This window comes from Schistocerca americana, unplaced genomic scaffold (assembly GCF_021461395.2).
Source record: "Schistocerca americana isolate TAMUIC-IGC-003095 unplaced genomic scaffold, iqSchAmer2.1 HiC_scaffold_811, whole genome shotgun sequence".
Lineage (NCBI taxonomy): Eukaryota > Metazoa > Arthropoda > Insecta > Orthoptera > Acrididae > Schistocerca > Schistocerca americana.
The window spans coordinates 17,501-32,500 of record NW_025726579.1 but is presented as its reverse complement, the minus strand read 5'-3'; the positions used below and the strand labels follow the sequence as shown (position 1 = coordinate 32,500).

Genomic DNA, 15,000 nt, shown 5'->3' with positions numbered 1-15,000 from the left:
ACCTTAACCTAACCCATATTGTACCTTAACCTAACCCATATTGTACCTTAACCTAACCCATATTGTACCTTAACCTAACCCATATTGTACCTTAACCTAACCCATATTGTACCTTAACCTAACCCATGTTGCGCCTTAACCTAACCCATGTTGCGCCTTAACCTAACCCATGTTGCGCCTTAACCTAACCCATGTTGCGCCTTAACCTAACCCATGTTGCGCCTTAACCTAACCCATGTTGCGCCTTAACCTAACCCATGTTGCGCCTTAACCTAACCCATGTTGCGCCTTAACCTAACCCATGTTGCGCCTTAACCTAACCCATGTTGCGCCTTAACCTAACCCATGTTGCGCCTTAACCTAACCCATGTTGCGCCTTAACCTAACCCATGTTGCGCCTTAACCTAACCTATGTTGCGCCTTAACCTAACCTATGTTGCGCCTTAACCTAACCTATGTTGCGCCTTAACCTAACCTATGTTGCGCCTTAACCTAACCTATGTTGCGCCTTAACCTAACCTATGTTGCGCCTTAACCTAACCTATGTTGCGCCGTAACCTAACCTATGTTGCGCCGTAACCTAACCTATGTTGCGCCATAACCTAACCTATGTTGCGCCTTAACCTAACCTATGTTGCGCCTTAACCTAACCTATGTTGCGCCTTAACCTAACCTATGTTGCGCCGTAACCTAACCTATGTTGCGCCTTAACCTAACCTATGTTGCGCCTTAACCTAACCTATGTTGCGCCTTAACCTAACCTATGTTGCGCCTTAACCTAACCTATGTTGCGCCTTAACCTAACCTATGTTGCGCCTTAACCTAACCTATGTTGCGCCTTAACCTAACCTATGTTGCGCCTTAACCTAACCTATGTTGCGCCGTAACCTAACCTATGTTGCGCCTTAACCTAACCTATGTTGCGCCTTAACCTAACCTATGTTGCGCCGTAACCTAACCTATGTTGCGCCTTAACCTAACCTATGTTGCGCCTTAACCTAACCTATGTTGCGCCTTAACCTAACCTATGTTGCGCCTTAACCTAACCTATGTTGCGCCTTAACCTAACCTATGTTGCGCCTTAACCTAACCTATGTTGCGCCTTAACCCAACACACGTTGGGCCTTAACCCAACACACGTTGGGCCTTAACCCAACACACGTTGGGCCTTAACCCAACACACGTTGGGCCTTAACCCAACACACGTTGGGCCTTAACCCAACACACGTTGGGCCTTAACCCAACACACGTTGGGCCTTAACCCAACACACGTTGGGCCTTAACCCAACACACGTTGGGCCTTAACCCAACACACGTTGGGCCTTAACCCAACACACGTTGGGCCTTAACCCAACACACGTTGGGCCTTAACCCAACACACGTTGGGCCTTAACCCAACACACGTTGGGCCTTAACCCAACACACGTTGGGCCTTAACCCAACACACGTTGGGCCTTAACCCAACACACGTTGGGCCTTAACCCAACACACGTTGGGCCTTAACCCAACACACGTTGGGCCTTAACCCAACACACGTTGGGCCTTAACCCAACACACGTTGGGCCTTAACCCAACACACGTTGGGCCTTAACCCAACACACGTTGGGCCTTAACCCAACACACGTTGGGCCTTAACCTGCTCTGTAATTGTCATACGACGCGTTAAATTAGTGTAGTGTTGCCTAACTGCAACCCCCGCAATATAGTTTGCTACTCGCACTGCCCGGTCCCCAGAGTATCGCTTCATGTTAAACACCTTGCAGCTATACACTGTAATGCGGATGGCGGCAGGACGTACATGCTCAATGCCCTTCGCAGTTGTTCATTGGCATTCGCATGGCGAAGCACAGCCTACGTTGTGGTACGGCTTGTGGCAACTGTCCGCTGATGTTGTACGTCCAAATCACACACTGTACCGCACATTGGTCCTCATGTACTGAATGATACATCGTGGTACATGTGTGACCGTACCACGACTGCGCCAACAACGGCGAACCATACGGTCCAAATATTGTGCACTCAGCTACGTGTCGTCTCCCTATAAGAGCTGGATTGCAGTATGGTATGCCGTGGATGGCGATCAGCATGAGCCGTCTGTTGATGTAGTGGCGCGTGTTGTCAGACGTAGTCGTCTCTTCTCACACACCGTGATAGCATGGTGCACTGCGTTCCACATCTGCGACATGCGACAGAGGCCGGTTGACAGTCGTTCGCGCAATGGACATCGCATACGTACGGGGGCCACCTTCCACGTGTTCGCGAAGCGTGCACATGTTGTTGCGTGTATGTGGGCAGACATAGTGTGTCGTGACACCTGACACAGGCATGCAACAATCGTTGAATTTGCAAATGGCGATGGACGTCTACGTTTGCTGGTGACGTTACGCAAATGAAGAACTGGTAAACCGTTGTGGTGCGGTTGTTCTCGCTAGAGGTGAATCAGTGATGGCGACGATCGGTTGAGCTACCAACCGGTTGTTTCAGCGATACCCACCATGCCCACGAACGTGAATGGCATGTGGGTGTGAAGCGATACGCGGCGGTGGCTGGGTGGGACCGTCCCCGGCCGGTGAGGGGGGGCCTTCCGGCGTGCTGGCCGCGCGGTGCGTGGGCGCACGCGCTACAGCCGGCTGGTGGGGGCGGCCAGTGGCAGGCGCGCCGGCCGACGGAGGCGGCAGGCGGCGCAGCTGCGCGCCGGCGCACCCTGCACGCGGCGCCGTGCGGCCAAAGTAGGTCCTCGCGGGCCCGGTGCGAAGCGCGGTGGACATCTGCAGTGTGCTGGTCCGATTGAGGACTGTGTGCGCTGAGGATGCGCCGCCGCCCGGCGCTCGGCGCCGCGACGCCGTCTGCTGCTCGGTCGCCTCTGCGGTTCTCGCAGGTGGATTGTATCGCAGCTGTGCGGACGTGTTGGCGCGTGCGCTGTGCTGGGAGAGTTCGCTTCGGCACCCAAGTGGGGCTTTTGTCCTTCTGTGGCGCTGGCGTTGGAGCTGCCGGCCACCGTAGGTGGCGCGTGTTGTCTCCCGCCGGCAATGCCACGACAGCACGCTCCCGGGCCTCTGTCAGCAGCGGCAAGCTCAGTTGGGAGCACGGGTGGTCGCACCTAAAGCGTCTACTCGCCAAACTCCGGGCGATTGCGCCTCTCTCGAACCCGACCAAGTACTTAGGACGGCGCTGCGCGCCGCCGGGACCTGAGAGGGTTTCGAGGTGTATTGTGCAGGGGAGCTCAGCCTCCTCCTGTTTGCAGAATAATTGAGCGGACGCTTGCGTGTTCGCGCGGGCCCCCGGGACACACTCCCGGGCGGCCGGCTGCTCAGCTCTAGTTGACGCAGCTCCCTGGTTGATCCTGCCAGTAGTCATATGCTTGTCTCAAAGATTAAGCCATGCATGTCTCAGTACAAGCCGCATTAAGGTGAAACCGCGAATGGCTCATTAAATCAGTTATGGTTCCTTAGATCGTACCCACGTTACTTGGATAACTGTGGTAATTCTAGAGCTAATACATGCAAACAGAGTCCCGACCAGAGATGGAAGGGACGCTTTTATTAGATCAAAACCAATCGGTCGGCTCGTCCGGTCCGTTTGCCTTGGTGACTCTGAATAACTTTGGGCTGATCGCACGGTCCTCGTACCGGCGACGCATCTTTCAAATGTCTGCCTTATCAACTGTCGATGGTAGGTTCTGCGCCTACCATGGTTGTAACGGGTAACGGGGAATCAGGGTTCGATTCCGGAGAGGGAGCCTGAGAAACGGCTACCACATCCAAGGAAGGCAGCAGGCGCGCAAATTACCCACTCCCGGCACGGGGAGGTAGTGACGAAAAATAACGATACGGGACTCATCCGAGGCCCCGTAATCGGAATGAGTACACTTTAAATCCTTTAACGAGTATCTATTGGAGGGCAAGTCTGGTGCCAGCAGCCGCGGTAATTCCAGCTCCAATAGCGTATATTAAAGTTGTTGCGGTTAAAAAGCTCGTAGTTGGATTTGTGTCCCACGCTGTTGGTTCACCGCCCGTCGGTGTTTAACTGGCATGTATCGTGGGACGTCCTGCCGGTGGGGCGAGCTGAAGGCGTGCGACGCGCCTCGTGCGTGCTCGTGCGTCCCGAGGCGGACCCCGTTGCAATCCTACCAGGGTGCTCTTGAGTGAGTGTCTCGGTGGGCCGGCACGTTTACTTTGAACAAATTAGAGTGCTTAAAGCAGGCAAGCCCGCCTGAATACTGTGTGCATGGAATAATGGAATAGGACCTCGGTTCTATTTTGTTGGTTTTCGGAACCCGAGGTAATGATTAATAGGGACAGGCGGGGGCATTCGTATTGCGACGTTAGAGGTGAAATTCTTGGATCGTCGCAAGACGAACAGAAGCGAAAGCATTTGCCAAGTATGTTTTCATTAATCAAGAACGAAAGTTAGAGGTTCGAAGGCGATCAGATACCGCCCTAGTTCTAACCATAAACGATGCCAGCCAGCGATCCGCCGCAGTTCCTCCGATGACTCGGCGGGCAGCCTCCGGGAAACCAAAGCTTTTGGGTTCCGGGGGAAGTATGGTTGCAAAGCTGAAACTTAAAGGAATTGACGGAAGGGCACCACCAGGAGTGGAGCCTGCGGCTTAATTTGACTCAACACGGGAAACCTCACCAGGCCCGGACACCGGAAGGATTGACAGATTGATAGCTCTTTCTTGATTCGGTGGGTGGTGGTGCATGGCCGTTCTTAGTTGGTGGAGCGATTTGTCTGGTTAATTCCGATAACGAACGAGACTCTAGCCTGCTAACTAGTCGCGTGACATCCTTCGTGCTGTCAGCGATTACTTTTCTTCTTAGAGGGACAGGCGGCTTCTAGCCGCACGAGATTGAGCAATAACAGGTCTGTGATGCCCTTAGATGTTCTGGGCCGCACGCGCGCTACACTGAAGGAATCAGCGTGTCTTCCTAGGCCGAAAGGTCGGGGTAACCCGCTGAACCTCCTTCGTGCTAGGGATTGGGGCTTGCAATTGTTCCCCATGAACGAGGAATTCCCAGTAAGCGCGAGTCATAAGCTCGCGTTGATTACGTCCCTGCCCTTTGTACACACCGCCCGTCGCTACTACCGATTGAATGATTTAGTGAGGTCTTCGGACTGGTACGCGGCATTGACTCTGTCGTTGCCGATGCTACCGGAAAGATGACCAAACTTGATCATTTAGAGGAAGTAAAAGTCGTAACAAGGTTTCCGTAGGTGAACCTGCGGAAGGATCATTACCGACTAGACTGCATGTCTTTCGATGTGCGTGTCGTGTCGCGCAACACGCTACCTGTACGGCTCGCAGTAGCCGTGCGCCGCGTGCGGAACCACGCGTGCTTCTCAAAACTAACGCCAATGTTGTGTGGTACGAGCGCTGAAGCGCTGGAGCGGCTGGCCTGCGGCACCTGGCGCCTGGCGCCGGTTTTGAATGACTTTCGCCCGACTGCCTGTCCGCTCCGGTGTGGAGCCGTACGACGCCCATCGGCCGTGAGGCCGTTGGACACAGAACGCTTGAACAGGGGCCGCCACACGCCTACGTCCCGCCTATGCAACTGTCTTGAAAGAGACAGTGTAAACTAAGAAAAGATCACCCAGGACGGTGGATCACTCGGCTCGTGGGTCGATGAAGAACGCAGCAAATTGCGCGTCGACATGTGAACTGCAGGACCCATGAACATCGACGTTTCGAACGCACATTGCGGTCCATGGATTCCGTTCCCGGGCCACGTCTGGCTGAGGGTCGGCTACGTATACTGAAGCGCGCGGCGTTTGCCCCGCTTCGCAGACCTGGGAGCGTCGCGGCCGCCTGTGGGGCCGGCCGCGCCTCCTTAAACGTGCGATGCGCGCCCGTCGCCTGGCGGTTCGCATACCGGTACTTACTCGGTAGCGTGCACAGCCGGCTGGCGGTGTGGCGTGCGACACCTCGTACAACGACCTCAGAGCAGGCGAGACTACCCGCTGAATTTAAGCATATTACTAAGCGGAGGAAAAGAAACTAACAAGGATTCCCCCAGTAGCGGCGAGCGAACAGGGAAGAGTCCAGCACCGAACCCCGCAGGCTGCCGCCTGTCGTGGCATGTGGTGTTTGGGAGGGTCCACTACCCCGACGCCTCGCGCCGAGCCCAAGTCCAACTTGAATGAGGCCACGGCCCGTAGAGGGTGCCAGGCCCGTAGCGGCCGGTGCGAGCGTCGGCGGGACCTCTCCTTCGAGTCGGGTTGCTTGAGAGTGCAGCTCCAAGTGGGTGGTAAACTCCATCTGAGACTAAATATGACCACGAGACCGATAGCGAACAAGTACCGTGAGGGAAAGTTGAAAAGAACTTTGAAGAGAGAGTTCAAAAGTACGTGAAACCGTTCTGGGGTAAACGTGAGAAGTCCGAAAGGTCGAACGGGTGAGATTCACGCCCATCCGGCCACTGGCCTCCGCCCTCGGCAGATGGGGCCGGCCGCCCGCGCGGAGCAATCCGCGGCGGGGTCGTGTCCGGTTGCCTTTCCACTCGCCGCGGGGTGGGGCCGTTCCGGTGTGCGGTGGGCCGCACTTCTCCCCTAGTAGGACGTCGCGACCCGCTGGGTGCCGGCCTACGGCCCGGGTGCGCAGCCTGTCCTTCCGCGGGCCTCGGTTCGCGTCTGTTGGGCAGAGCCCCGGTGTCCTGGCTGGCTGCCCGGCGGTATATCTGGAGGAGTCGATTCGCCCCTTTGGGCGCTCGGGCTCCCGGCAAGCGCGCGCGGTTCTTCCCGGATGACGGACCTACCTGGCCCGGCCCCGGACCCGCGCCGCTGTTGGCTCGGGATGCTCTCGGGCGGAATAATCGCTCCCGTCAGCGGCGCTTCAGCTTTGGACAATTTCACGACCCGTCTTGAAACACGGACCAAGGAGTCTAACATGTGCGCGAGTCATTGGGCTGTACGAAACCTAAAGGCGTAATGAAAGTGAAGGTCTCGCCTTGCGCGGGCCGAGGGAGGATGGGGCTTCCCCGCCCTTCACGGGGCGGCGGCCTCCGCACTCCCGGGGCGTCTCGTCCTCATTGCGAGGTGAGGCGCACCTAGAGCGTACACGTTGGGACCCGAAAGATGGTGAACTATGCCTGGCCAGGACGAAGTCAGGGGAAACCCTGATGGAGGTCCGTAGCGATTCTGACGTGCAAATCGATCGTCGGAGCTGGGTATAGGGGCGAAAGACTAATCGAACCATCTAGTAGCTGGTTCCCTCCGAAGTTTCCCTCAGGATAGCTGGTGCTCGTACGAGTCTCATCCGGTAAAGCGAATGATTAGAGGCCTTGGGGCCGAAACGACCTCAACCTATTCTCAAACTTTAAATGGGTGAGATCTCCGGCTTGCTTGATATGCTGAAGCCGCGAGCAAACGACTCGGATCGGAGTGCCAAGTGGGCCACTTTTGGTAAGCAGAACTGGCGCTGTGGGATGAACCAAACGCCGAGTTAAGGCGCCCGAATCGACGCTCATGGGAAACCATGAAAGGCGTTGGTTGCTTAAGACAGCAGGACGGTGGCCATGGAAGTCGGAATCCGCTAAGGAGTGTGTAACAACTCACCTGCCGAAGCAACTAGCCCTGAAAATGGATGGCGCTGAAGCGTCGTGCCTATACTCGGCCGTCAGTCTGGCAGTCATGGCCGGTCCTTGCGGCCGGCCGCGAAGCCCTGACGAGTAGGAGGGTCGCGGCGGTGGGCGCAGAAGGGTCTGGGCGTGAGCCTGCCTGGAGCCGCCGTCGGTGCAGATCTTGGTGGTAGTAGCAAATACTCCAGCGAGGCCCTGGAGGGCTGACGCGGAGAAGGGTTTCGTGTGAACAGCCGTTGCACACGAGTCAGTCGATCCTAAGCCCTAGGAGAAATCCGATGTTGATGGGGGCCGTCATAGCATGATGCACTTTGTGCTGGCCCCCGTTGGGCGAAAGGGAATCCGGTTCCTATTCCGGAACCCGGCAGCGGAACCGATACAAGTCGGGCCCCTCTTTTAGAGATGCTCGTCGGGGTAACCCAAAAGGACCCGGAGACGCCGTCGGGAGATCGGGGAAGAGTTTTCTTTTCTGCATGAGCGTTCGAGTTCCCTGGAATCCTCTAGCAGGGAGATAGGGTTTGGAACGCGAAGAGCACCGCAGTTGCGGCGGTGTCCCGATCTTCCCCTCGGACCTTGAAAATCCGGGAGAGGGCCACGTGGAGGTGTCGCGCCGGTTCGTACCCATATCCGCAGCAGGTCTCCAAGGTGAAGAGCCTCTAGTCGATAGAATAATGTAGGTAAGGGAAGTCGGCAAATTGGATCCGTAACTTCGGGATAAGGATTGGCTCTGAGGATCGGGGCGTGTCGGGCTTGGTCGGGAAGTGGGTCAGCGCTAACGTGCCGGGCCTGGGCGAGGTGAGTGCCGTAGGGGTGCCGGTAAGTGCGGGCGTTTAGCGCGGGCGTGGTCTGCTCTCGCCGTTGGTTGGCCTCGTGCTGGCCGGCGGTGCAGGATGCGCGCGCCTGCGCGGCGTTCGCGCCCCGGTGCTTCAACCTGCGTGCAGGATCCGAGCTCGGTCACGTGCCTTGGCCTCCCACGGATCTTCCTTGCTGCGAGGCCGCGTCCGCCTTAGCGTGCTCCTCCGGGGGCGCGCGGGTGCGCGGATTCTCTTCGGCCGCCATTCAACGATCAACTCAGAACTGGCACGGACTGGGGGAATCCGACTGTCTAATTAAAACAAAGCATTGCGATGGCCCTAGCGGGTGTTGACGCCCTGTGATTTCCACTACATTGGACTTCATTCGGGCGCCGTCCCGGTATCCCCTTCAGGGTGACTGGACATTAACCCATCGGGTACACCCGCACAGTAACCGCTTCACGGAGGGGCATAGGTGCGACCGAGACTGGTGGTTCTAACCTTTCTCACTGCACCTGGGACGCAGGTCCTGTGGCTATTGTTTCCGTGGCGGCCGCCTGGTAGGTTTTTGTTGTGCGTTTGGCGAACGGCCCATTTTTATATATCAGTGCCGATCGCCTGCGCCCTCATTTCTGGCGGCCGCCGGGTGTCGTCTCCGGTGACTAGTCCCACACTAGGTGGCGGCGTTGTTCTTTCCGCCGCGTCCCTAGTGTCCCTGCCGCCTGGGGTTCGGGCGTAACACGAAAGTCATCCCACAGGTCCGGCTGGGTAAGCGATCTGGCGGTTCTCGTCGGTGACCACCCTGCTGTGGTACGGTGACACTCACGTCTACTCGTTAACTGGGGTTCCCAGGGGTCGGGTCGCGTGGTTGGTGCTTGTGGGGGGTACCCCGTTTAGTATCCAACCTCCGTCCAAAAGCGATTCCTGCCCAGTGCTCTTTGAATGTCAACGTTGAAGAAATTCAAGCAAGGCGCGGGTAAACGGCGTGAGTTAACTATGACTTCTCTTAATCTAGCCAAATGCCTCGTCATCTAATTAGTGACGCGCATGAATGGATTAACGAGATTCCCGCTGTCCCTATCTACTATCTTACGAAGGCCGTTATGCTGTCTAACCAGTGGTGGAGTCCACCTATACTGGTAGAAGACGGGCGGCTAAATGTCCGATCTCTCAACCTTCCCGTGGTGTAAGATGTGAGTAGCCGGGCAACCGGTGAAACCAATGAGAGAAGGGCGACTCCCGTGCGGGGTGCAGGCGTAGACGCAGAGGGACTGGGCAACCGGCCTCTCCAAGCCGAGTCTCGCACTCCGCTCGCCGTGGGCGCTAAGGTGTCGGACACTTGTGTCTAGTATCCTTGCTCACTGGCGAATGGCACTTGCTCGCTTCTGCGGCGCTTGCTGTGCTCTGGCTCCGGCCGGGGTGCGGCGGGCGCCGCTTTTGCGTTGGCGGCGCTTGCTGTGCTCTTGGCTCCGGCCGGGGTGCGGCGGGCGCCGCTTTTGCGTTGGCGGCGCTTGCTGTGCTCTTGGCTCCGGCCGGGGTGCGGCGGGCGCCGCTTTTGCTTTGGCGGCGCTTGCTGTGCTCTTGGCTCCGGCCGGGGTGCGGCGGGCGCCGCTTTTGCTTTGGCGGCGCTTGCTGTGCTCTTGGCTCCGGCCGGGGTGCGGCGGGCGCCGCTTTTGCTTTGGCGGCGCCTGCTGTGCTCTTGGCCTTGGCCGGGGTGTGGCGGGTGCCGCTTTTGCGTTGGCGGCGTTTGCTGTGCTCTGGCTCCGGCCGGGGTGCGGCGGGCGCCGCTTTGGCTGTGGCGGCGCTTGCTGTGCTCTTGGCTCCGGCCGGGGTGCGGCGGGCGCCGCTTTTGCGTTGGCGGCGCTTGCTGCGCTCTTGGCTCCGGCCGGGGTGCGGTGGGCGCCGCTTTCACTTTGGCGGCGCTTGCCGTGCTCTTGGCCTTAGCCGGGGTGCGGCGGGCGCCGCTTTTGCGTTGGCGGCGCTTGCTGCGCCCCGGCTCCGGCCGGGGTGTGGCGGGCGCCGCTTTCACGTTAGGACATTTCGCGATGCATCAGCCATGCTGCGTATGTCTGCTGCAGAGGTTGCAAACCTGTCGGGCGCAAGTCTGACTGGTATAGTGTCTCTCTGCGAGGACGTGCCTCCGTCTCTGCCTGTGTGCGCTACGGAGATTCACGCCTCACCGTTAGGAACGAAGTATTACCGCGCTCGATTTATCGGACGTGGGATGCATCACTCCAAGACAAGTGCCACGGGAGTTAACTCCCGACATGGAGGTATGTCACGCCTTTCGTGCGCCTCCACCTACTGCGAGCGCTTGTAGGTGTCGGACTCGTGAGTCTAGTATCCAAGCTCGTACGTAGGATGTGCGCGTGGCAACGACGCGTGTCGACAGCTGTTGGCACGCGGCAGTTGCCTTATGCGCATGGTGGTGCGTCCTGCGCGGCTCGCTGGTGGCGGGCTCCCGCTGCGGCGCCGGCCTCGCACATGCTCCGCCCGGCAAATGTCGGACGGCGGTGCGGTCGGCCGGGGTAGCGGCGGGGCTCGTCCGCCGGCTGGGCTGCGCACGGGTGCGCTGCTGTGTCGGGCGCGCTGCGCTGGGCCGGGTCGGCTGGGCGGTGCGCGCGCTGCTGGCTGGCGCGGGACGGGCGGTCGGTCTCTGACTGGCGGTTCGCTCTCGCGGCCACGCCGGCGGCGGGCGCCGGCCCTGCCGTGCCCGGCTCGGCAGGCCACGTCCGGACAACTTAGCGGCGCCGGCCGGCCATACGCAATGTTGGCTGTGGTTGGTGCAGGCGGTTGGCGCAATAAGCACAGTGGGGAGTTCTGGCGGTCATCGTTCCTGCCGAAACTAAGTCTCTCACTGTAGAGAACTTAATGTGGAAGCAGGCCGATGTCCACGCGCGGGGAAGGGCGCCTGACTGCGAAGCGCTCTCTGGCCTTCAGAGAATGCAACGCGGACGACGTCTCGGCCTCGATCGGAGGATTCCTTGGTGGACAACTGCGAAGGGGAGACCGGCAACGGTCACCACAACGCGGAAGTCACCAGGAGCTGCCACAGGAGGATGCTCCTGAGTGGCCTAAGACCACGACCACAGGGACGGAGGCTAATGCAGTCGCCGTACGGGCTTGGCAAACCCGGGGTGCCCTAGCCCGGAGCTGGCAAGCGCTACCAGCGACGGCCGTAAACTGAGATACGCACTTCAACGACTGCTGTGAGGCGCGCAGTGGAACGTCGTGCGTGTTTTGGACCGGAGTCTTGGCTTAACCGCCTGGGCAAGAGAAGGACAATCTCTATAATCACCCCTCACCCTCTGCGTTAGCTGGCGGCTATGGGGCGCAAGGCTGTTGAGTTGTGAACAGTCATGAGTCAGCCACCTCAGAGGACCGGCCGACCCTCTGTTGTATAAGGCTTACCCAGGTGTGCGGGGCGACGCCTGGATGGACAACATAGATCCCTAGCTGTTCGTGGGAACCACATGGACTCTTTCAAACAACCTTGTCCCGACGGAACTGGTGGGCCGTCGCGGAGTCAACACACCAACCTCTCGGGGAGCGAGTCGGACACCTCGTGTACTGACGGACTCCCAAACCAAGGGCAGTCGGAGGTCCCTAGACCACAAGACCATGACCCCGCGCTTAGTGCGCCAGAATTGGAGTTCCGGACACCCCGTGTGCGGAGCGCTAAGACTGCCGCTAGCGAGACGCTGTCACGGACGCTCGTTGATACGAGTGAAAGTGACAGTGAGAAAGACCGTAAGGCTAAGCTAAGGAAGCAGAGGAGACGCCTGCGAAAAGTGCTTCGGCAGAGATCGCAGAGTGCTGACGCTGCAACCGAGCTAATGCCGCCACCCCGCCAGCCGGCGCCAAGAACGGCGCCCAAGGAGGGAGATAAGCCGGAACCGGCGCAGGTAGCCGGGCGCGAGCCCAGCGGCCCAGTCGGGGAAGGCGCCAAGGGGAAGTCTGAACCGAAGGCGAAGACGAAGGCCACACGGCCGACGACGCCGCCGGCGGGTAAGACTGCGGGCGGGCCAAAGCTGGCGCAGGAAGCTGGGCAGAAGCCCGGCGGCCCAGTCGGTGTTGGCACGTCCACCCAGACTCGCCCGGCGGGAGAGACGGCGGCCACACGGCCGAAATCTCAACCGTCGGAAACGGTGAAAAGTGCGCGGAAACTGGCGCAGGTAGCCGGGCAGCAGCCCAGCGGCCCAGTCAGTGAAAGTGCCTGCAGTAGCCGCGCCTCTACGCCAATGTCGGGAACCGAAGGGCGCAAGCCCGGGACTCGACGGAAGAGGCGAAAGAAGAACAAGCAGCCGGACTCGGCGCAGGTAGCCGGGCAAGAGCCCAGCGGCCCAGTCGAGGACGGCAAGTCCCCATACAAGGCAAGCCCCAGCGATCTTGCGACTATACAGCTCATCGCGACGCGGCTCGAGGACGTCCTTGAACTCGTGGACGACTCTCTAAAACCGGGGCAACTGGTGGAGGAGAAAAGTCTAAGTGACCTTAAGAGACAACTGAGAGCTAAGTTGTTTGACTGGGCTATGGCGCAGTCGGCCCTCACAGGAAGGGTGGACGCCTTGGAGGATGAGCTGGCGAGGACGAAAGCGGCGCCCCTGGCGCCGCCAAAGACCTTTGCACAAGTTGCCGCCGCTCTACCCTCGACAGAAAGGAAAACGCAGGCAATGATAACGAGAGCCCAGACTGAGAAGGCTACGCTCTTTATCAAGTCAAAGGCAAACGAAAGCGGAGCAGAAGTGAGAAAGAAGTTCACCTCCCTGGTCAAGCCAGAGGTTGATGGTGTGAAGTTCTCACGGGTCACCACAAACGGCCCGACGCTTATCGTTGATGTGGCGTCTGAAACTGATCGTCAAAAACTTCTGGCCAATAACAAACTGACAGAAGCTCTGAAATGCGAACTGCCGAAAAAGCTCAATCCGCAGATAATCATATATCATGTACCCTGCGTCATGAAGAATGAAACTGTGGTTGAGCTAACTCGAAAGCAAAATGACCTTGGAGGACTTTCGGAAACACAATTCCGCCAGGAGTTTAAGCCGAAGTTCCGGACTGGACCAAGGGGCAAACAAACATCACATCTCGTGGTGGAAGTAAGCCCCAGACTCAGAGTCGCCATCCTTAGGCAGAAAAGACTGTACATGGGCTTCGAGTCCATGCCAGTCGATGATTACCTAGACTTGGCTGTCTGCACGCGGTGCCAAGATGTAAACCACTCGGCAAAGTTCTGCAAGCAGGACCCGAGTATAATAACATGCGGGCACTGTGGCGAAAACGGCCACATGAGAAAGGATTGTCGAAAAGCGGGGAACCAACCGGTCTGCATTCCGTGCAAAAAGCGAAATCGCAATTGCGTGACGCCAGGAAAAGAGTGTGACTTCTATAAAATCCTCACACAACGTAAAATCCAGCGGACAGACTATGGGAGACAAGACCTCTCGTCAACCGTCTCCTTACCGGCTGCCGCCTCACCTGTTGCCGACCGGACTGTGAAACATCACAATGCCCGTGTCGGTTAAAATAGGACAGCTGAACTGCGCGCGATCGCAAGCGGTGATGTGCGAGGTGCGACGCCGAGCGGAGGAGGAGTCTTTAGACATTTTATGTCTACAGGAGCCATACTCCAAAGACGGAAAGATCCTGTATATGCCGACTACAGCTCAGATCTTGGCAGGAGGAGAGCACCCTATGGCAGCGATCGCTGTGCTAAATCGATCTCTGAGAGCAGTGAAAGTGGCGCACCTCAGCAACAGATGCATGGTGTTAGCCGAAATAAACACTGGCGATTTCACCTTTTTCGTGCTGAACATGTACTTTCAGTACAGGCACAGAGAGAGGCCGTACATCGACCAGTTAAAAGAGGCGGTTGGGTTCTATCGCAATGACTTGCTCATCTGCACAATGGACGCAAACGCCATGTCACCCCTATGGCACAGTGACATCACGCCTCTTGGCGCGCGACGCGCCGCTAGGCGGGGTGAGAGACTCGCTGAAGCAATTCTCGAGCTCGGATTAGAAGTGTTGAACCGACCAAACTTCCCACCAACTTTTGAAGGTCGCCGGGGAGCGACCTCAAACATTGATGTGACACTAAAGAGTGCACATGTGCATCTCCGCGCGGAGAATTGGAAGGTATGGCGGGGAACGACACTAAGTGATCATAATCTGATCACATTCACTGTAGCTTATGATGGGGAGCCTCCTCCACAAGACCAGGTGAACGGCATCGTCAAGTACAACTGGCGAAAGGCTGATTGGGATCGACTAAGAGGAAATCTAGTGATACCGAATTGGCCAATGGATCGCGTTGTGGACGTGGATAAAGCTGCAGAGGATCTGACGAGGGCTATACAGACAGCAGCAACGGGCGCAGTCCCGTTGGCCCATACAGGGAAAACGCCTAAAGCGCCTTGGAACCCTGAGCTGCAACGTCTCCGACGCGAATGCAGAAGGGCGCGGCGGCAATACCAGCGCAGCATAGGCGATCACATGCGTGAGGCTACGCTTGCGCGGTACAGGCGGGCCAAGGCGGTGTTTAAGCGGACGCTGCACACGGTACGGATTGAGAGTTGGCAGTCTTTCGTTCGTGACAGTCTGGCGGCTGACCCCTGGGGAACGCCGTA

The 15,000-nt window shown here is 58.1% G+C and overlaps 1 protein-coding gene and 2 non-coding genes across 3 annotated transcripts; 2 read left to right on the top strand and 1 right to left on the bottom strand.

Annotated features, from left to right (window-relative positions):
- Positions 1-3,330: 3,330 nt before the first annotated feature.
- LOC124591161 lies at positions 3,331-5,240 on the top strand. The gene has a single exon (XR_006976995.1). It is a non-coding gene; the product is annotated as a small subunit ribosomal RNA (ribosomal RNA).
- A 351-nt stretch (positions 5,241-5,591) lies between these two features.
- Positions 5,592-5,746, top strand: LOC124591160. The gene has a single exon (XR_006976994.1). It is a non-coding gene; the product is annotated as a 5.8S ribosomal RNA (ribosomal RNA).
- A 3,983-nt stretch (positions 5,747-9,729) lies between these two features.
- Positions 9,730-11,202, bottom strand: LOC124591159 (serine/arginine repetitive matrix protein 1-like). The gene is made up of 3 exons (XM_047131710.1): positions 11,131-11,202; positions 10,677-10,928; positions 9,730-10,302 (listed from the first exon to the last, which is right to left on the bottom strand). The coding sequence occupies exons 1-3, from the start codon at positions 11,200-11,202 to the stop codon at positions 9,730-9,732; spliced, it is 897 nt and encodes a 298-aa protein (XP_046987666.1).
- Between the last annotated feature and the right edge of the window lie 3,798 nt (positions 11,203-15,000).